At 37.6% G+C, this 23590-nt stretch overlaps 2 protein-coding genes across 8 annotated transcripts in view; one reads left to right on the plus strand and one right to left on the minus strand.

The window, feature by feature from the left end:
• Nucleotides 1-9194, plus strand: part of LOC101735326 (protein phosphatase methylesterase 1) — a 17456-nt gene extending 8262 nt beyond the window's left edge. For all 3 annotated transcript variants that reach the window (XM_038012126.2, XM_038012128.2, XM_038012127.2), the window contains 3 exons: nt 789-946; nt 1544-1608; nt 2614-9194. In XM_038012126.2, the coding sequence (XP_037868054.1) occupies nt 789-946; nt 1544-1608; nt 2614-2715 (325 nt within the window). In that variant the 3' untranslated portion in view covers nt 2716-9194. The remainder of the gene's footprint in view (nt 1-788; nt 947-1543; nt 1609-2613) is intronic.
• A 572-nt stretch (nt 9195-9766) lies between these two features.
• The window catches only part of LOC101738282 (calcium uptake protein 3, mitochondrial), a 140940-nt gene continuing 127116 nt past the window's right edge, over nt 9767-23590 (minus strand). For 2 of the 5 annotated variants that reach the window (XM_038011890.1, XM_038011892.2), the window contains exons 4-11: nt 23328-23375; nt 21533-21615; nt 20104-20169; nt 17505-17648; nt 16665-16779; nt 15702-15929; nt 14916-15073; nt 9767-14504 (exon numbers count right to left, since the gene is read on the minus strand). In XM_038011890.1, coding sequence (XP_037867818.1) covers nt 14433-14504; nt 14916-15073; nt 15702-15929; nt 16665-16779; nt 17505-17648; nt 20104-20169; nt 21533-21615; nt 23328-23375 — 914 coding nt within the window. In that variant the 3' untranslated portion in view covers nt 9767-14432. The remainder of the gene's footprint in view (nt 14505-14915; nt 15074-15701; nt 15930-16664; nt 16780-17504; nt 17649-20103; nt 20170-21532; nt 21616-23327; nt 23376-23590) is intronic. The other 3 variants (XR_009973542.1, XR_009973543.1, XM_038011891.2) reach the window with 3 other exon arrangements.

Here is a 23590-nt window from a genome sequence, read left to right on the forward strand (position 1 = left end):
GCGCGGGTAGGTACCACCGCCCTGCCTATTTCTGTCGTGAAGTAGTATGCGTTTCGGTTTGAAGGATGGGGCAGCCGTTGTAACTATACTGAGATCTTAGAACTTATATCAACAAATATGTTTCCACAATCAAAATCACATATAGGTAGAAAGTGAACAGAGAAGAAAAATTTAGAAATTTAAGTTACAAAAAAATGAAAGCAACACAATACGCACATACTATTTTGTACATCAACTTACACTATAAAACTATAATACTCATCGGACTAAATCACCTTATAAATACTTTAAAATAGCTTTATACAAATATATATCGACGCTTGAAAGACAAACGTGACTAAGCGACAATGCGTGAACTTTACAGTAGACTAATTTAAAGTTGAAATACCTGAAAACAAAATTTATTTTAACGAATTTTGCTGTAGTAGAATCTAGCTAGTAGCTGTAGGATTGAAATGATTTTAATAGACCTAGAAATATATATTTTTTTCCCATCGAATATGGGTATTGCCTATCATTTATGTACAAAGCAGTTATTGTCGCTTAGTCATGTTTGCCTTTCAAGCGTCGATATACTTTTATTTAATATGATAAGGATAATTTATTACACGATGTTATTCCTTAGCCGTGGAAGTCAATCGTGAACATTTGAAAATTTGTTATGTACGTATTTCATTAGAAAAATTGGAACCCGCCCGCGGGATTCGAACACCGGTGCATCGCTCAACACGAATGCACCGGACGTCTTATCCTTTAGGCCACGATGACTCAGTAGTTGTTCGTGGCAGGTACCGGTGGCGCATCGCGCTGGCGGGCACGGAGCGGCACTGGGCGGGCTGGTTCCGCGGCCTCTCCGCCGCCTTCCTCGCCGCGCGCGCGCCCCGCCTGCTGCTGCTCGCCTCCGTGGACGGACTCGACCGGGAGCTCACCGTGGGACAGATGCAGGGTCAGTGCGACAACGTGACCTGTCGTATCTTGTTAATGTCCATAGCGTGATTGAGGGTTTTGTCAGATCTTCCAATTCCATGGCGATTTCAGAGACTAGGATTTTATTAAATTTAACATTTCTAAAATATAAAATTCTAATTAAACTATTAATTATGTGAACAAAGAAACAGCATGTGTCCGATGTTGTACTCCACGCAGTCCAGATCTTCTCAGTGGATCGCGAATTTGCACACCACTTAAGTTAAACCACACAACGAACCATAAGTTTTAGTGCTATACGCGTATCATTGTATCGTCGTTACAAATTTGAAATCTCCTATGTGTATAAATGTAGTTTTCGAGAAAATCTAAGAAAACTACCCCCTGAAAAAATATGCAATACACAGGATACTTTGATCTACAATAAAATGCAAACCGACACGTAGCGATTTTTTTAAAGATTGACGCATAATTATGTGAAATATGAGAGTTTTTGTTGAATATAGGTATTCAAAATAACATTCGTAATATATGAAAACATAATTTTGGCCCAAAATGTCAAACATAGGAGATTTTAAATTTGCAACGACGATACGTAAATGACATTTGCTTTCAGGTAAATTTCAAATGCAAGTGCTAACTCGCTGCGGGCACGCCGTGCACGAGGACACGCCGGGCGAGGTAAATATTTCACACACACACGTTTATTTCACTAGTTATCTACATAATTCATTCACATAGCAACACTGCACAAATGCCATAGACATCTCGCAAGCTGTCAAGTGTCAAACCGTACTGACTGTCAATTATAGAGGGTAGAGGTAAGAAGAACCGTCTCTGTGTCTAAAAATTGTCCGTTAAAATCTGCTAAATAAGGGTGGCGCTACAGTAGCAACCGGTTAAATTTTAAATAAGGCGCTGAAATTTATTAGAATAAGATAGAGAAATAAAAAAGGACGAAAGAACTGTAAGCACTACAAAATCACAAAAAGTATTTTATTTAAAGCTGATAAGAAAATGCAATCGATGTTTCCACGTTTTACCACAGCAATGATTTTAGGTTATATTGACGAAATTAGTTTGGACTACGTAAACATGTGAGGTCTTGTATATTACACTGTCACTAACTACTCTACTCATTTAATATATTAAATTTCCTAACTCAGCATAATTCAATCAGTTAACAACTGCTCAATTAATATCATACCCTGTGCCCTATGTTAGCGCCATTTTGGAGGATTTTTGAACTGTTATTTAGTGCTGAAAGTGGGACATTTTTTCAAACTTCTCCCATATGAGACGGTTCTCCTTACCTCTACCCTCCATACGGTCAATGTAAATGTCGACAGTTCGATCGTACGTGATGAAGGTTTTCTTACTTTTGAAACGTCGACTGCTCCTGCCTTAAAAATCAAGATGTCAGATGTTTCGATATTTTTTTAACCGATAACGTCACAGCTTTACGCTGAGTACTAAAAAAAAAAGAAGATTGGCTTAAATGGCGCCCTTCTGTCGTGAAGCCTGCGTGCCCGTTTGCAAAGTCAGGGGAGCCGTTGTACTATAAATTTAGACCTCATGTCTCAAGGTCAGGTCAGGATCAGGTCTCAGTAAACACGAGGAGCGGGAGGGGGGCGGTTGAGGGACTATCCTGGCGTCCCCTGGGTTACCGGCGTGCCCATGTTGCAGGTCGCCCGGGTGATAGCCGCCTTCGTGCTGAGGCACCACATCACCACGGCGACCGATAATGGGGAGCTCATGAACATAGCGTCGGGCCCGCCCGGTTGCTGAACGCGCCACACGTAGACATATTGTATAAGGCATTTTGTAATCCAACACCGAGAACATACTGTCTAGATTAGATTTAATAATGTTTAAGCTAATAAATTTAAAAGTTCCGCAACTATGAGTGACGTCATTTGTGGCCATAACGTTCGACGTGGTAACCATAGTTTGATACATTAATATAAATTATATCTAGAATAGAATTTGATTTAGAGATGTCAATCATTTATATGCAATAAGATAGTGATCTAATATTAGTTTAACTAAGGCCTTTTAATCAATTTCAATTTTTAATCAATTTATAATGATTAATCAACTGGTTTGAAATATTAAAACGTTACCATTTAAATTCGTGATAAAATTATCGATGTCGGGGTGGGGATGTGAAATCGATTAATCGTTAATTTATTTTATGGATCAAAATTATCGTTATTCGATCGATACCATCTTATAAATCGATCTCTGACAGTGGTAAAACTAGCCCATTCTACTCGCAGTGCCGTCGAGCGCGGACGTGTATTTGTTCGACCGACAATCGCTCGCGGTTTTGTTTCGTTAAATACGTTGCTTTGCTCGATTGTTTTGCTGAAAACTCAACTGCCGTTCTCACGGAAAACGACCGCTACGATTAACCAGATATAGCGCTATGTATCGTAGCGATTTCACACACCCTTTCCGGCTAAGGCTAGTCATTTTCAAGACTAAACCCATGCTTTTCTTCCGCCCGTTTTAACAAATACATACCAAGTAGGTCCCATCCCGTTCTCCCGCAGCTGTTGATTTCACGACAGAGACACTTCTTCTCACTCAACCACTCGCCAGTGCCCCTGAACCCCCCACTCTCTCACATCGAGACGTCAGTGTACCGTATCGAACTGACTGGACACCAGCCGACCGTCATCGCATCCGTATTCCTTTCTTTTATGATTGAAAGATTACTGGTGGCCCGAAGGCCTTTCCAGTTTTCACCAGGACAAGTGGGCGAGCAAAGGCTCAGCCAGGAGGGGTGGGATTTACTTAAAGCTGCCCGAGTGCCTCCGAAGGAGACCTAACAACTCAAGAGCTGCTTCGCGAATGAATCTACTACTGGATCGGAATCGCGACCCGCTGAGAAGATCCGGTGAGAAACTCAGCGGGCTGATGCATGGGTTAGGTTGCACGTCGACCTCTTTGTCGATCAACGAGTACGGTTACCGAGCTCCCCAAGCCTGCTCCTAGTGCTAGAGCTGAAGGCGTCTAATGCAAAGGTTATTAAGGATCTGATGGATCCGTAAGGACATGATCCGGCAAGGCACAGCGCCGCATCGGAATTGCTGTCGTGGTAGCTGGTTGGAGCAGCGTGCTTCGTAAGGAATGTCGACCTTCATGAAGACCTGTAATTAGATTCCTACAGTACCTAAGTATATTGAACGGTCGGTTCGTTCTTTGTCATCAATTTCGTGTATGTCTTTTAAGAAGACGTTAAGAAGACGTTCGTCGTCGTTCCATTTCTAGTCTTTTGTTTTTTTCTTTTCGAATCACCTATCAAGTCTGTCTTAGTCTATGTCCAGTCATTATGTATCGTATGTTCTGTCAAATAGGTTGCACGCCACGACATCCACACCTCCAGTACCAGAAGTCTGGTACTCAAGATGAGGAGTTTATGTCCAACCTGTGCAGTTTCGTCGCCGGTCTTGTGTAGAGTCCATGTCTGGTTCGGACTTAGCAACGCGAACCAGGTCGTCCTTACCAGGGAAGACTTGGTCGATCTGGCCAAGCGGCTACTGGTTGCGAGGTAGCTGACAGTCAACAACAAATACGACGTCATCAATCGCCAGTGGTTTCTCAGAATCTCTGTACCATTTGTAAAGTACTCCTTGACCCAGCGTTTCCAAGTTATGTCTGCAAGTCCATGAGATTCTCTCCAAGTCCTTTTCAATAAGTCATGGTCTGTAAACGTTCCGAAACGATGGTCAATAAAGTCTGTCTGTCTTTGGTAGTAAAAAATCGTTCGACAAAAACAAGAAGTACGTATGTCAATGGTCTTGAATTCATCATGCATTCCACCTTAGTGAACCTTAATGACCAGACATTAGTGACACTCCTGGCCTTAGCCAGGAGTTAGGGGTTCTGGTCTTGAGCGTTACACGCAAGCTTGTTTTGACGGATCTTACGAGCAATGGCTCTGAGTGGGTATGAGGTGTGTCAGGGGCTATGAATCGCCACTCCAGCTGTCAGATGCAACCGAAAGTGACAAGTTCGTCTTTGTTGATAGTCTGTACAACTTGCTTCAGTTCACGGTCAGCCCCGCGAAAGGTAATTGTGTTGTCACTGACTTTCGATGGCTATAGCTTTTCCTCCAGAAGCTGCAAGTATTGTTCAGCAACCTCCAACTTCAGTTGTCAGTCTTTGCCATCGTTGCATTGTAGGCGGTGGACCGGTCAGAGGGTGTTGAACTGTCGGTCTCCCCCCGGTTTGGTCAGCAACGGCGGTCGTACCCTTTGTCGAAGACGTCGCCATGTCGGTGTCTGTTCCCAGTCTCGTCTTCACCATAGAACTAGTCCTTAAGCTCAAAGGATCACTTGAACGGTCGGTTCGTTCTTTGTCGTCTATTTCCTGTATGTCTTTAAGAAGGCATTGAAAAGAATGTCTCGTTTGTCACGTTCGTGCTTGTTCCATTTCTTTTGTTTTGTCTCTTCGAATCACCTGTCAAGTCTCTGTCTTAGTCTATGTCCAGTTATTGTGGGTCGTATGTCCTGTTAAAGACGTTGCACGCCACGACATATATGAAGATAGCATCCGAGAGCCATATCTCCACCATATCGATATCGTTATCTTATCGTGCTCGCCAGTAACTACATACCCGATCCTGCGGACGAAACGGTAAACAGTCAAGTCACTTGTGATCCTCCCGATTCATTATCGGTATTTTTAGGCACTAAAAACACTGGTCACTGTTCTGGTTTGAATCCTTCGAATGCGACGGGTTCGTCGAGACAATTAACTCACAACAATAAACATGGTATATCCACCATCTTGTCTTCTGCATTGATATTAAGCTTTAAATGCGATCATAGAAAAAAAAACTGCGCTACAATTTTATATTGGCTTTAATAATACTTTGCCCGTTGAGTTTCCCGACGGATTTTGTCAGTGGGTCGCATATCCGATGCGGTAGTAGATTCAGCAAAGCACTATCCTTTCTAGGGCCAGTGGTGGCAAATCGGCAGGCTGAGCCCCGTCAGTTTGCCTATACCTAGGTGAACCTAGAATGATCCCTAGATTGGATTTATCTATTTTTATAATTCAACTATAAATAGTTCACAATTCTTTTAAGTTAATTCAATTACAATTGACGGGCAATTGATATTTTTTATTAATATTGATTGATTATTAATAATAGTTATTAATTAATAATTGATGATTGATCGATAATAGAACGCAGAGAAATAAATATTAAAAATAATTTTTGAATCAAATCAATAACGAGCAAATTTTCATCTTATTTCATAACAAAAAGATCTCATTTATGTATGAAAACAATCACAATGATCAGTATGTTAATGTATGAACTATGGTTAGTTCGTCACTATTTTGGCCCCAAATGACGTCAGATGTAATGAAGATGCGTGCGGGACGAATTTGTAAAGTTTGCGCGGCGATTTCGAAAATTAACCGTCTGAGCTAGATTAATGGCGCAGAATCAAATAGATATCGAGGTAAGCGCGTGCATAATTTGTATCGCTCATGAGTGCTAACGGCTAGCGGTAGCACAAGTTCCTTTTAAATAATGTATAATCGATTTGAATCGACGAATCTTCATTATATGTAACAGGCAATGGAACATAAAAACAAATCATTAGGGGTGGGTAGTTCTAATATCATTACCTACAACATCCGGGCTATCAATGACTTTTGAGTACGGACAGGAAAAAAAAAATCGACTACAGATCTACATAAAAATAGCAAGTTTTAGATTAATGTTTAAGACTAACCGCTTTCGATTAATTAATCGACTTAATTTATCGATTTTATATTTGTATCGATGATCTCGAAAATGAATCTTATGATGCTAACAGTAAGTGTAGATTTCAATTTATTTTTTAATATAGGTACAATGTTATTTGTCTTATGTTGAAATACTAAATTCATAACGTGTTTCTCCTAAAACGAACAAAAGCGTCAAGATTACAATTATGCCTGTACATGTTATGTTATGTTAAATTTTGATCTTTAACTATGTAAAAGTGTATAGTTTAAGATAAATAAAAACAACACTAGATTATCGCTTGGGAAACTATTAAAATATAACATTGAAAGTATCAAGATTTTTTTCATATTAATGGAAAGCATATTGAAATATCGAAGCAAGAACTGTAACTTTACCTTATTATTTAAAATGGTTTCTGATAATACAACTTAACAAAGTAGAGACTTGGAGGAGCATGGTTCCTTTTTTCTCATCACGATACGATAATGTCTGTAACACGCGATTGAAAATTTTTGGATTTCACATAGCGCGCATTGTAACGCAATTCTAAATCGATTGTCGCCTCCGGTCATTGACCTCGTATGCCTTCGCTGTGTATGTAATATAAACTTGTTAAAACCCAGTACATTTTTATGCTTAGGTCAGTATTAGTTTTTGTTTACGGACTCGCAGACGTCTTCCGGAGCACATGTAGACCTTGAGACGTGAGGTCGGAATACCAAATGAGGCCCAAATTGACGACAACAAATAAATTAAATTTAAAGAATAAACTTAATCTGCTCTGGGCAATAAACAAACTCCACTTTGACTTTTTTATAATTTCTAAAATGGCTGACGAAAATCAGATAAGCAAGTTAAGTACAATTATTATGTATATTTATACATATAAAAATATATAGTGAATAGGAAATATCGGCGATTGGATGGGTTATGCAATAAACGCATTTGAATTCGCTTTAACATTGTCTGCGATTTTAATAAGTTTTTTTTATGAAATTTCTAGGTCCAACTTTGTCCCTGTGTTTTCTTTTTTTTTTTTCCATTCACATCTGTCGGTTGATGTCTTACGTAAAAAAACAGAAATTAGGATTCATAAACTAATCCCAATTTCTGTTTTTTAGTTTAGAAGGTTTGCAATAATAAATTGTAATGAGTGTTGTGATTGAACTACGCGGACTATTTAAGCATATTCTCAAATTCACGTTCATTGTATTATTTATTGACGGTTCGAATATTTTAAGGATTTCGTGTTCACGAACGACCACTAAGGTATTATTCGTGACCATTTGAGAATATATTAGCTAAGTTTTATATGAATTGAATAATTGCGTAGCCTTAAAAAGTAACGAAATTAAAATTATAAATTAGATAACTTAATTATTAAGTTTGATGCGTCATTTCGCTTCCGATCCTATGGTTGGTTTGGTATATATTGTTTTCTTTTTAAATATACTTAAATTTTAAGTTCACGTGCGATTTTGTTCTCGGTCTGCTGCGCTAATGGAGTTTTCAATAATTTATTCAAACGAACCCTGAAGAATTTTTTGAAAGTTAAACTTAATTATAATAAATTATTAATATATTTTCTCCGTCCCAGTCACAACTTTTTGTTTGAGCTGTCCAAGAGTGTCTCTTTTTTTTTATTTTTTTCCTACCTGTGCTGATAGCCTTGAGAGGCAATTTCAGCTTCAGCCTAACGTGTAGGTGAGCTCACGGGGCTCAAATCGGGAGTATTGCGAACACTGGCCCTAGCAAGAGCAGTGTTTTGCAGAATCTACCACCGGATCGGAGACGCGACCCACTGAGAAGATCCGGCGAGAAACTCAGTGGGCTGTGTCTTTGGGTTAATTCGCTCGTAGAGTCCTTCGTCGCAAGCGACGGATTCGACGAGGAGAGTGTCTCTCAAAGGCCATCTTTGTCTATGAACTAATCGCATCTCTATATTTAAAACTAGCAATTTGATTTGTTGGTTCTGTAGATGTCATTTTTTTTTAAATATGGAGGGTAGAAGCTAGATACGCCATCTTGTATAGGGGACAATTTGAAAAGCTTTCCACCTTGTAAACAGCTAGTTATTGTTGGAAGACTCACCGACACAGCGTTAGTGTAGGAAGTGGATAGGAATATAGCAGTTTTAAACAGAGAAGTGTGTTGGGTTGAAGTGAAGTGTGGTAGTTTATGACACTGTTTCTTTTTTATCTTTCCACTTGCTACAGTGGCGCCACCTTAATTGTCTCCCTTTCAGCGAACACTTTTTAGTACACTGAGATAGTGCTACTTACTTCTAAACTCCATATTTAAAAAAAAAACTTTTAGTTTTGTATTATACATTGAATGTCGATTCTGATTTTTGGTTTTTTAATAAACTAATAAAATTTGATTTTCTTAAAAGCGCTCTTAAAGTCGGCCGTAAAAAGAAAACACACTTTTGGACGTGTCATGATTCTCTTTTATTATGAAGCTCCATGTATTAAATATTGATGAATAAAAATATGTATTGTCTGTACATAAATAACTTTTGTGTTTTTATTTGTACTATACCTTGATCGAGGCGGGGAAACCTTCGTGGGATGTAACCGATAGCGCATCACACGGACTGTACGTGTACTCGATATCCCGACTTGTGGAATACAATAAACGGACAATTCTTTGTAAATTCATTGTCTAACGGCCGTCTGGTGTAGTGGTAAGTGACATGGTCACTAGATAAGGGGGTCGCGGGTTCGAATCCCACCAAGGGAAAATATTTGTATGATAAATATAAATGTCTTTTCCAGGGTTATGGATGTATATTAAATATATGTATATGTATAATAAAAATCTTACATTTCTTTCCGTTATCTGGTACCTGTAACACAAGTTCTTTACGAGCTTAGCACGGGACCAGTTAACGTGGCGTGATTGTTAGTAAATATTTATTTATTATTATTATTATTTATTATTGTCTCGAAATTGTGCCTGTTTTGTGAGGTGGAATTAATTATGAATAATTATGGTCAGCCAGTCGTCTCAAGAGCGACCAGTGCTTCGGCATCGCAACAATTAGGCCATCAACGCGTCATTTCAGGACGAATAAAAAAAACAAGATTTTGTAAAAAAAATGTTTTTAATCACGTGCAAAGACAACTTCAACAAACTTTCTATATTTGGTTAATAACAACAGTTAATAGTTTGATAGCAAACGCTTGATATTTATGATGGTCGTATTACGGCTAATGGCAATATGGAGGTAACAACTAATCACACAACACAGCTTAAAACTTACAAACAAATGACTAGTGTGTAAATACAATGTGTTACTAGACTACAAGAATAAAACACGTGTAGTATTGCCAATAAAAAGACTATCCGACATGTCAAATATTAACCTAGATTTTTTTTTGACATTGCTTGGCAGTAAACGTAATTTTACAGATTTTTTAACCAGATTATTTAGAATATAATTAGAACTAATTTTACGGTTCAATCTCTAAGATCTTGAACTGCATTGAATATTTTGCTATCTACCGTCCAATTTTCTATCACAAAATATTTTTTATAGGAAATTTGACAGTAGAATATCGAGATATTGAAATCTCGACGAATTTACATATTAGTCTTACGTCGCCAAGAAAATTTAATTATTCGAAACTTTAGAAATAATATAATGACAATAATAATCATGAGATTAAACAACGTAAGAGCAGTTTTTAATTTTGTATTTCGACTTTTGAAATCTTATTTTTTAAATTAATAAGAAAAAATAATTTTAACAATTGTTAACACAGACCACAAGCTTATGTTAAATTGTTAAGCAATTAGTTACAGTGGCAAAGTACTTAACACATTCATAAAATTAAAAACGACATGAATACTGGCATTCTGTTTATTATAATTTAAAAAAAAAATAAGATTCATAAAAACCTGAAAGTAACATGAAAATAAATGTTTCTCTTGATTACAAGAAACTTTTAAATAAGCATTAAAATTAAATAAAAAAATTAAGCAACATTTATATTATTATAGTAACAAAATAGGAGATAAATGAGAAAGGTAAAAAAATATTGCCAGATACTATAAAAGAAAAAGCATTATTGGAAGTGTTAACCCATAGAGTTTTTATACATAGTTAGTGATGTATAAAAACTAACTAAACTATTAGTTAACAAAAATATATTAAGAGGAAATGAAAAGGACTATAGATTGTTGTTTACTTCAGTCAGGGTGACAAAGCTATTGCTATTAATAAATTAATTACAATAGTTTAGTTACTGCAATAAGTTCGAAAAGTGGGAATAAGAGTTTGTAGAGTGACTTGGGTGTTATTTTCCGTAGTGAAAATAAATAGTAGATAAAAAGCTATCGTTGACACATTTTACAGGTACTAAAGATAAAATAAATACATGTTTGACCCGTAAGAAGTTTTAACAAATAATATTTCCATTAAAAAATAAAATACTCGGTGACTTATGCGAGTTACAATTTCGATCTAATTCGTTTGCGAAAACCCTATTTGAACTATTCGATTGTATTTTATCAACTAAGAATGTATAGCCCAATGTGTTCATCCCTAGATTATTTAATTTCGTATTTCTTCAAGAATATGGAATAAAAATTGCCAGTAATTTAATGGAAAATCATTAATTTCACAAACCATTAAGATGTTCATAATACAAAACTTGACTTCACCTTTATGAGGTATACATTTAACCCTATCTATTGAAAAATGAAGAAGAAATGTTCGATGAAAATACAATAAATAAATATATTGAATACAAAAAAAAAATACGATCTTTATTTTACGCTACGCAAAACACGCTGTTTTATAAATTAGTAACAACAAAATCTCACTTCTTAAACGACTATTCTGTGTTATACGACATTAAATTATGGCGTTTGACGCTAAACAATCTCAGAGATGACTTACAGCCCGCAGTAACTTAATGAAGCCATGGATACAATGATTTGTTTTGGAAAGTTTTCCATGTTTCAGTAAGGTAATTTGATTTTTTTCATTGAAATTAACTAACCTTGTTTGTAATTAAGGATGGTAGAAGAAAATAGGACCATCTCATCGTATTAAAAAGTGTCCACTGAAAGAGAGACAATTAAGGTGGCGCCACTGTAGCATGTAGAAAGATTTTAAAAACAGCGCCATAAAATATTACAGTAGAATACTAAATTAAGAAGGAAAAAAAACTCTTCCTACTTAAATAGTAATACAAACATATAGTTGAGATTTTAAATACTACATATTTTTTAACTATAGAAGTCACGAAAAATATTAAAATTTTCAAAGCAGCACACTAAACTCTGATTAAAATTGCTATACTCATATAATTTCCATTTCCTACACTAGCGCTATTTCTATGAATCTTTCAACAATAACTTGCTGTTTACAGGTGGACAGCTTTGCAACTTGTCCCCTCGAATATATTAAGTGTATAATCTATGTTGTCCCCTATACAAGATGGTGCTCCTTATTTCTACCCTCCATAATTGTACTAAATATTGAAATGCTAATTGTATCGAGATTGACATACTATGATATTATTGTTGATCTAACAGATGAGATTAAACAACGTAAGAGCAGTTTTTAATTTTGTATTTCGACTTTTGAAATCTTATTTTTTAAATTAATAAGAAAAAATAATTTTAACAATTGTTAACACAGACCACAAGCTTATGTTAAATTGTTAAGCAATTAGTTACAGTGGCAAAGTACTTAACACATTCATAAAATTAAAAACGACATGAATACTGGCATTCTGTTTATTATAATTTAAAAAAAAAATAAGATTCATAAAAACCTGAAAGTAACATGAAAATAAATGTTTCTCTTGATTACAAGAAACTTTTAAATAAGCATTAAAATTAAATAAAAAAATTAAGCAACATTTATATTATTATAGTAACAAAATAGGAGATAAATGAGAAAGGTAAAAAAATATTGCCAGATACTATAAAAGAAAAAGCATTATTGGAAGTGTTAACCCATAGAGTTTTTATACATAGTTAGTGATGTATAAAAACTAACTAAACTATTAGTTAACAAAAATATATTAAGAGGAAATGAAAAGGACTATAGATTGTTGTTTACTTCAGTCAGGGTGACAAAGCTATTGCTATTAATAAATTAATTACAATAGTTTAGTTACTGCAATAAGTTCGAAAAGTGGGAATAAGAGTTTGTAGAGTGACTTGGGTGTTATTTTCCGTAGTGAAAATAAATAGTAGATAAAAAGCTATCGTTGACACATTTTACAGGTACTAAAGATAAAATAAATACATGTTTGACCCGTAAGAAGTTTTAACAAATAATATTTCCATTAAAAAATAAAATACTCGGTGACTTATGCGAGTTACAATTTCGATCTAATTCGTTTGCGAAAACCCTATTGAACTATTCGATTGTATTTTATCAACTAAGAATGTATAGCCCAATGTGTTCATCCCTAGATTATTTAATTTCGTATTTCTTCAAGAATATGGAATAAAAATTGCCAGTAATTTAATGGAAAATCATTAATTTCACAAACCATTAAGATGTTCATAATACAAAACTTGACTTCACCTTTATGAGGTATACATTTAACCCTATCTATTGAAAAATGAAGAAGAAATGTTCGATGAAAATACAATAAATAAATATATTGAATACAAAAAAAAAATACGATCTTTATTTTACGCTACGCAAAACACGCTGTTTTATAAATTAGTAACAACAAAATCTCACTTCTTAAACGACTATTCTGTGTTATACGACATTAAATTATGGCGTTTGACGCTAAACAATCTCAGAGATGACTTACAGCCCGCAGTAACTTAATGAAGCCATGGATACAATGATTTGTTTTGGAAAGTTTTCCATGTTTCAGTAAGGTAATTTGATTTTTTTCATTGAAATTAACTAACCTTGTTTGTAATTAAGGATGGTAGAAGAAAATAGGACCATCTCATCGTATTAAAAAGTGTCCACTGAAAGAGAGACAATTAAGGTGGCGCCACTGTAGCATGTAGAAAGATTTTAAAAACAGCGCCATAAAATATTACAGTAGAATACTAAATTAAGAAGGAAAAAAAACTCTTCCTACTTAAATAGTAATACAAACATATAGTTGAGATTTTAAATACTACATATTTTTTAACTATAGAAGTCACGAAAAATATTAAAATTTTCAAAGCAGCACACTAAACTCTGATTAAAATTGCTATACTCATATAATTTCCATTTCCTACACTAGCGCTATTTCTATGAATCTTTCAACAATAACTTGCTGTTTACAGGTGGACAGCTTTGCAACTTGTCCCCTCGAATATATTAAGTGTATAATCTATGTTGTCCCCTATACAAGATGGTGCTCCTTATTTCTACCCTCCATAATTGTACTAAATATTGAAATGCTAATTGTATCGAGATTGACATACTATGATATTATTGTTGATCTAACAGATCAACCTGTTTGTAAATCGCTACCATAGACAACAAAATGTTTCTGTAATACTATTTTTGTACTATGTGTTATAGAATTCAAAAATGAAATTCTAGAATATTCGATAGATAATTTGAATGTAAGAAGGACTAGAACTCATCAGAACCTTTAAACTCAATCATAAAATAATAATATTAAATATCTCACGATGATCTGAGTCGAAAATAGAATTAAACAAAATTGCGAACTTAAAAAAGTAAATTGAAATGATAAGTTAAATAAACTTTTTTTTAACGCATCATGCACAGATTAGTAGGGAACAGTGTTGCCAGCCCCAATAATTAGGCCACGCTTTTCATTTCCTGTTTGACGCAGGACTTGAAAGCTTCCCATCCTTCGTTCTTGGCGGACGACTGAAATATGTTCAATTAAATAATTATTGATTAAAATTTCATAAGATTGATTCACAATATCGAGGTATTTATAGACGAGCTCATAGATGGCTTGCGTTAACACATTGTACGTCGGTGGCATCTGAGATATTTAAAGACTGAGCGCGTGTCGACCTCACAGTTCAACGTCCACCTGGTTTTGAGTGGTCACAGGAGCGCATAGACATCTACAACGCAAATGCCACCGCCCACCTTGAGATATGAGTTCTAAGGTCTCAGTATAGTTACAACGGCTGACCCAAACTTCAAACCGAAACGTATTATTGCTTCACGGCCGAAATAGGCAGGGTGGTGGTACCTACCCGTGCGGACTCACAAGAGGTCCTACCACCATTAAAAAATGTCTTATCGAGCAGACCGTCGTTGCGTTACCTTGAATCCCCGGTGCAGCCTGTCCTTCATGATGGCTATGAACTCCTTGTAGCTGAGCAGGCCGTCTCCGTCCGCGTCGAAGATCGCGAACACGGTGCTGACCAGATGCTCCGACTGCCCTATGCCGGTGCATATCTTCACGGCGCGGTGGAACTCGTCTGAATTCGTCAAGAAAATTACAAGCGTTACTATTGTTACGCCGGTAAGAGTAACGCCATCTATCGCTGAAGGGCCTAGAACGCTCGAGAAGTACAACGCCATCTATTGTCAGATAGTGGCAACTACTACTGGAGATGTGTGGAATATTCTTGATAATTCTAGGGATGAGGCATCGGCTATAAAAACGTTGTAGGGGTGGCACGCAGTCAGTCAGTAATCGGAACTACTCGAAGCGAAGTAGATAACGGATCACCTGAAGCGAAGCGGAACAAGCGAATTGAGAGTTTTAAAGTGTTTGTTGAGTGAATATCGTATATGTATCAATAAACAGACATGTAGAAACCTAGGCAGATTGCAAACAAACTTGCTGATCGAACCCATGACACTTGCACCTGTGGTCAGGAGCGCTCACCACTGCAGAACCGAGTACACGCACCTATGGTCAGGAGCGCTCACCACTGCAGTACCGAGTACACGCACCTATGGTCAGGAGCGCTCACCACTGCAGAACCGAGTACATGCACCTATGGAGAGGAGCGCTCACCATTGCAGTACCGAGTACACGCACCTATGGTCAGGAGCGCTCACCACTGCACCGCCGACATGCCCTACAACGCTATGCCCTACCTTTGGATATAGGGTGATCGGCCAGCGTGTACATCCTCATCGCGATGCTAAAGTCCTCGAGGTTGTTCAGGAACTGGCAGAACGTCTTGAACTCCTCGAAGGTGATCCCGCGCTCGTGCTTCATCCTGTCCAGCAGGCGGTCCAAGTACATGTCGTACTCGTCCGTGTCTAGATACGTGTACCGGAGCAGGATCTTCGCGAAGTCCACTTCTGATATGGTCTCGTGGCCTAACGCCAAATTTGAGTGCATTTAGTGTATCGAACATAATTCTTTATTGTTATTTGATATCGTAATTTTTTTTATGGCTTAGATGGATAGAAGAGCTCACAACCTGGTGTTAAATGGTTACTGTAGCCCATAGACATCTACAGCATAAATGCCGCCACCCATCTTGAGATATGAGTTCTAAGGTCTCAGTATAGTTACAACGGTTGCTCTACCCATCAAACCGAAACGCATTACTGCTTCACGGCAGAAATAGGCAGGGCGGTGGTACCTACCCGTGCGGACTCACAAGAGGTCCTACCACCAGTAATATACGTACGTATACCACCAATATACGTGAGCTTCTTTGACTGGTTATTTGGGCCCATACCTAACAACCCGTTACAATGTCAATACCTGCCCAGAATTAGGCAGGAGTGTGATACCTACCCACACTTATATCAAAATAGAAAAGGATGTACAATTCTAGAGCAATAAGGATTTTTTTTTTTTTTTATTGCTTAGTTGGATGGGCGAGCTCACAGCCCACCTGGTGTTAAGTGGTTACTGGAGCCCATAGACATCTACAACGTAAATGCGCCACCCACCTCGAGATATAAGTTCTAAGATCTCAGTATAGTTACAACGGCTACCCCACCCTTCGAACCGAAACGCATTACTGCTTCACGACGGAAATAGGCGGGGTGGTGGTGCGGACTCCCAAGAGGTCCTACCACCAGTGAATGCCTTATTTTTACCTTTGGCGAACTCTTGGAACTCCAACTCCAGCACTTCAGATTGTAGATTCTCCATGAACTGCTTGAAGCCCTCGAAATTGAGGTCGTTGTTACCTTTCTTGCCGAAGAAGTGGATCTGTCGGAGAAGGATATAGACGAGAGTTAAGAGAAAACCGATAGGTTGTCTATCAACATATGCTACCCAGGCGACGGTGTAACGCAAAGCTACCGTCACCCGAAATATGTTTTATCGGATCCTCTGGATCTCTGAATCGGTAGGTAGCGGTTTGGTCGGTAGGTAGCGGCTTGGCTCTACACCAGGAATTGCTCAAGTCCCTGGGCGACGGTAACCACTCACCATCAGGTGGGCCGTATGATCGTCAGCCTACAAGAGCAATAAAAAAATATTTTAAAAAACTAGCCCATAGACACAGCCCACTGAGTTTCTCGCCGGTCTTCTCAGTGGGTCGCGATTCCGATCCGGCGGTAGATTCTGCGAAGAGCTGCTCTTGCTAGGGCTAATGTTAGCAAATTCTCGTTGGGCCCGTGAGCTCACCTACCCGTCTGCGCGTAGCTGGTTTTTTTTTTTTTTTTCTTTTTTTTTTTTTTTTATAACAACTAAGAGGCAAACGAGCAAGACGGGTCACCTGATGGTAAGTGATTCACCGCCGGCCACGGTCTCCAGCGTTTACGCCAGTGCGTTGCCTACCCTTCAGATAAGAATATGCTCTTTTCTTGAATAACCCAATGTCGCAGTTGTTGGGGAAGACCGCTGAAGGTATAGCGCCCTAGGCTATCAAAATGAAAAGATATGACTATCGCAACTTGGCTGTATATTACAAATGTTCTCCCATGAAATACCTGTAGGAACGTATCCACGTTGTGTCTCCTCTGCAGACCCTGGTCGTCGTTGACGTAGTTCTCGTGGGCGCCCTCCGCTAATTTGTCGTCGTCGTCGTTTATCCCGCGTTTCCCCCTCCAGGCGTAGCTGAAGATCTTTTCCATCTGAGCCGAAGATGTGGAAGTTTATTTACGATTCGCGCTTCTCACGTATTAGTTGAAAGATTCGTTGAAGAGAAGGCGAAACTTACAAGAAGTTTGAAGGTCTTTCGAAGTTATGTTACGCATGTTCAGATTAATTCGTGCTATAGATAATCGTTATACGTTGGACTGACCAGATTTTCACACTACCCTCGACACCACAGTTCACGATGCTCTACACTCGGCGGCAGATAGAGGCAAATGGCGTGGAATGGTCCGCAATAAACTCTTGTTGCGAGGAGGTGATCACGACCCTCAGTATTGAGGAAACCGAAGCAAGAAGAGAAGAAGATAATCGTTAAAGTATTTCAACATATTATCTTTTCTTCGCCGTCGTGGAGAAAACTATGGTACGTCAACATGGTTCATGTAAGCTCAGCAATGCTCGGGACGGATCTAATCCGAGGACAGTGATGTCGTTTTCGTTAACGGCATAATCACATCGTGATGCAATCTACAAACCATTTTTTTTCTCTTTCTATTGTGTCTCAACTGGTTCGCAATGAACAAGATGTAACGCAGTGCATTTAGGGTTGTGTTCTAAAACTTTTATTAATAAGGCTTTTGATGACTTTAGACATGTTTAATAGAATTATCGGGGGCGTTTCAAGCGATATTTTGTATGTTTTCTTAAAACACATATATGGCGTGTAACGGTAATTCCACTCATTAATTTCATGGCCGCATTTTTTTTTATTAAAAAAATTTAGTTTTTATTTTCAAAACAAAATGTGGCTTAAAATATCACCCCTAATTACTTAGTTTTAAAGAAAACATCTGAGAAAACCCTCCATTATCGGTGTTCTTAAAATCACGTGATAGATGTAATATGAAGAAAAAACCACAATAATACACATAGATATTATAAGAAAACCACATAATAAAATTGAAAAATAAGAAAATATGTTAATCACAATAGTACATTTATAGATGGAAAATTATAAAAAAAAGCTCGTGGTGAAATTTAGTATGTATATTAAAAACAATCAGCTTTTTGTTTGTTGCAAGGCAGCGCGCAATTTCAACGGAACTTCTTAAAAAAGATTGATTCCTGAATTTCCTTATTTATATTAACGAGAATTCTCTATATTTTTTCGGAAAATGCAAAATGAGGTTTATGAGGAGGACATGAGTAAAGAAAAAAATATATATTTTAAATATCGTCACTTATAAAAAAAGAACCGCATTATGTAACAAGAGACAATTCATTACAAAAATACAAGAAAATTAACACAAGAAAATGCATTCCAACACTTGCGAATCCCAACATAATTTAGACTTACTGTAGAAGGATTATGGATCTTTAACGAATTGCCCATACGATTCCTCGTTGCGCTTGTCGAGACTAATGAAAGCAGCTAAAATGGCGAGGCGTAAAGCATACAATTATACACAGATATAAATACATTGTCATATATACAACTTTTTATAAACAGTAAAAAGATGAGATAAATTTACAAGAAGTTATTTAAAGATAAGTGTTATGAATGTCTTCATACAATGCCATTTTACTTCCTATGTAAAGTAAAAAGTAAATATTATTGTATAACCGAAATTTAACTAAATTATCAGGTTAATAAAATAATTGAAATAACCCAAGACAGATGCCCAAAGATTCGTATTTAAGACATAATTAATTTTCATTGATATATTACTTAGTGCTTAACGAAAACCATTTTATAAATTTCATAAAAACAACAACAAACTTTTTTTTAAATTTGATTCATTGTAGCAAAACCGACTGGTTTAGAAATAAACTATAGACGTTAAAAATGTTTTTAAAACAACTTAATCTTTTAGCTGACACAGTTAAAAAATAATAATAATGTGATTCACTATAACGAGCACAATCTGAAAATAGTTGCCGGGCCTAAAAAAAAAACACGTAAAATTAAAAAAAATAAAACGCAAACGTATCTCAGGCGGATATTTACACATTGAGTGAGCGGCACAAATTCCCCTTCGGACATGAAACTAAAATTTAACTACCGATATTGTTCTTAAACGAACGGTCTTATGTTAACTTTTATTTTTTTATGATTGGAGAATTATCGGTGGAACGGAGGTCTTTCCAGTTTCACCAGGACGGTTGGGCGAGCGTGGGCTCAACCAGGAGGGGTGAGATTTGATAATAACTGCCCGAGCGCCTCCACAAGAGACCTAACAACTCAATAGCAGCTGCTTCGCGAATGAATCTATTACCAGATCGGAATCGCGACCCACTGAGGAGATCCGGTGAGAAACACAGCGGGCTCGAACATATTGTCTGTACGGTGAGTACCCGTTAGTAATTATGAGCTTCCGTGAGTACGTTTTCATTAAACAGTTATTTTAAGTACTTTTTAATGGGTAGGAAGGTTTAAATTTTAGTTTCATATGACCGACACATATCCCTGTAAAGCTCTCAATGTAAACTCACGGCCTCTTGGCTTTTCGCGTCCACGTTTTTGCGCTCCTTGAAAGCTCCACCCAGCAGACGTTGGATCTATATTTTATTACGCAAATAAACAAACAAAAAAACAAACTTAAAATAAATAAAACAAAAAAATGATCGCGTCTTCTCGCATGAAGCCATCCAATTTCACAATCCAAATTCAAACACCCGTTTGAATGGACTGACAGATTTAGGGCTTAGAATCAGGGTTTATTATATCAAAAATCTATAATTTAAGATTAAAGGGATATATATATACATATAAATAAATTATACACAATATACATACTTATATATTTATATAATAATAATATGGCATGTGTACAATACTGATACTAATATTGGTAAATATCATCAGCTGCTGTAAAATCATTACGAATTATGACGATTGAGCACGCACGGATTCGTACCACTGTTCTGTATATGGTTACCGCAAAACTATCGTGGATGTCAGTCCGAAGAAAGAACGACCAGGCAAGTGATTTTTGCCTATTTCAGCCGCGAAGCAGTAATGCGTTTCGGTTTGTAGGGTGGGGCAGCCGTTGTAACTATACTGAGACCTTAGAACTTATATCTCAAGGTGGGTGGCGCATTTACGTTGTAGATGTCTATGGGCTCCAGTAACCCCCTAATAACCAGCTGGGCTGTGAGCTCGTCCACACATCTAAGCAATAAAAAAAAAACTAGCACCGGATCTGAAACGCGACCCACTGAGTTTAGTCTACTCTACAGGGGTCGGAGGTGTGGTGTGTTGGAATCCAACCCTAATACTAACTAAAACAGTTCATCTATGCTCATCGGTAGCGCGTTAGCAGAAATTCCTGATGTTTCCTGAGTTACATTAGTCCTCAAACGAGATTCTCACTGGCGTTCTGAGCCTCCAGCATTCTTTTTTTAGGATTGAAAGATTACTGGCGGCCCGATGGCCTTTCTAGTTTTACCAGGACAGGTGGGCGAGCAAATGCTCAGCCAAGAGGGGTGGGATTAGCTAACAGCTACCCAAGCGCTTCCGAAGGAAACTTAACAACTCAAGAGCAGCTGCTTCGCGAATGAATCTGACCGGATCGGAATCGTGACCCACTGATAGATCCGGCGAGAAACTCAGCGAGCTGATGCATGGGTTAGGTTGCACGAGTACGGTTACCGGGGTCCCTAAGCCTGCTCCTAGTGTTAATTCCAGCATCCACAGCGGCCTTCCAGCCTTCGGGACCTAGAACGCGTGATTGCTTCGCGGCACAAACGCGCCGGTCAGTGGTACCTTCCCGTGCGTGCTCATGATACGCTACGCAGTTAAATCGTGCTACTATTCAATTCATTAACTATAAACTTCAAACTAAAATTCGCTTGCTACTAAAGGTGACTAACTAACTTTTCTCACTACGTTTGAGTCAGTGAACTATTTGTATGTACTCACAACTAGAAACTCGTTCTTGTCTACCCTCTGATTGCCGTCTGTGTCAAACATGTTGAAGGCAATCCGGAAACCCGACGCCGGCTCTGAAATAATTAACTCTTGTAATCTCTTATTACACAAAAAAACAACTCTTATTATCCCATCTTACTAACTCTTATTATAGAAATAGAAATAACACGTGTGGCACTCGGGGAATGCCGCGGTAAAGCTATTGCATAGCATTTTTTATCAACTTATGCAATTATAATTAGATAATAATAATAATTTAATATTAAAACAATAATACAACAAGACCAAGCTATATTTATAAACATTAACAAAAGCAAACAAAACATTAACTGTCCCCTTCACACACATAAGCTAGACCGCGCGAGAGAGAGTTGGGCAGACTTTTCACAAACACTGCACAACACTTCACAAACGCTTATTCACAAACACTACACAAGCACAACGTGTGAATGTGTTGAACGCGAGCTACATGGTAGGCGGAGTGGGGGCTGTTAGGTTTTATTTTCGTTACGCAATTTTTTGATTCGGTCGCCGCACTACAAGCCCGCGATAAAAGCTATGCAATAGCTTAATAGCTCTTATTATCTCTTCTTACTAACACTCATTAAAGAAATAAAAAATCTTGATTTGAACAACAAAGATAAAGAGAAATATATTGACGATATACTCAATTCGGATTCAGTTTAATTTTTTTTTATGTGAAATATCTATAGCCGCACGTAAAACCGATTTCTGGTATTCTATAATATGATGGTATCTATATACAGTCTTTAAGCAGTAGTGTGTACGGTGTGCCGACGCGTCGCCATGCGCAATCGACTGTGCGATTCTCTCCCACTCGATCCGGCGTTAAGCCATCTCTCTCGCTACACTGAGCTCGGATACTTATAGTGTATACTCCGTAGTGTATACAGTGTTGTTTACTACAGTACACATAACCTGTGTTTTACTTGAGAACAAATTATTTTTTCGTAATATTTTATTTTATCATTATGACATATTTAGTTCCTATCACAATCTGTTCTTTTCTGCATAACTTACAAAATAATGTCGATGTTTCACACCGGCCAAGCTTGCTCACATTTTTTTTTTAATTGTACGCTATACGCACATGGGTCATGGGTATATATCGCCGTCCACATTGAGACGTGAGGTCGATGTTTCCATTTGTTTCGTATAACGGCTGTTCCGTTTTCAACTTGGGACCTCTAACTGTTTCGCGGTAAAAATAAGTTTATATCGATGTTCTTTCTGTATTCATGCGGGCTTACACTAATGGTTTTAAAAGTGCTACAATTTTTTTTTTATTGCTTAGATTGGTGGACGAGCTCACAGCCCACCTGGTGTTAAGTGGTTACTGGAGCCCATAGACATCCACAACGTAAATGCGCCACCCACCTTGAGATATGAGTTCTAAGGTCTCAGTATAGTTACAGCGGCTGCCCCACCCTTCAAACCGAAACGCATTACTGCTTCACGGCAGAAATAGGCAGGTTGGTGGTGGTACCCACCCGCGCGGACTCACAAGAGGCCCTACCACCAGTAAGTTTATTTTATTGCCCTTGTAGGCAGACGAGCATACGGCCCAACTGATAGTGATTGGTTACTGTCGCCCTTGGACTTCAGCAATCCCAAGGAAAGAGCCAAGCCGCTGCCTGACGTTTATTATATTAAGAATAGCACTATTTGAGGGTAGTCTTATAAATTGTTAATAAATCTCCTAAATGAACCGCCGTGAAAATAATAAATTTGAATAATTAATACATAATATAAAAAAAATACTCACTTGTTAAAATCGATAGAAGAAACAGGTATTCCGTGTATGATATGATCCCTAGAATATAATACACTAAATTAAAAAAAAAACACCTAATAGATTTTTCGTTGTTTCAAAGAAGGCATAACTGTTATGGATATACCGTATCCGTAACACAGGAGACCGAACTAATTTTATCATTTAGGAACGCTAAATATAAAACAAAATTAATTTTGCCTTGGACAGAATAAGTTCATCTGTAATATTTATAGTTCACTTTAGGCTCTTCATAA

The sequence above is a fragment of the Bombyx mori genome, chromosome 7, assembly GCF_030269925.1.
Source record: "Bombyx mori chromosome 7, ASM3026992v2".
Classification (NCBI taxonomy): Eukaryota; Metazoa; Arthropoda; class Insecta; order Lepidoptera; family Bombycidae; genus Bombyx; species Bombyx mori.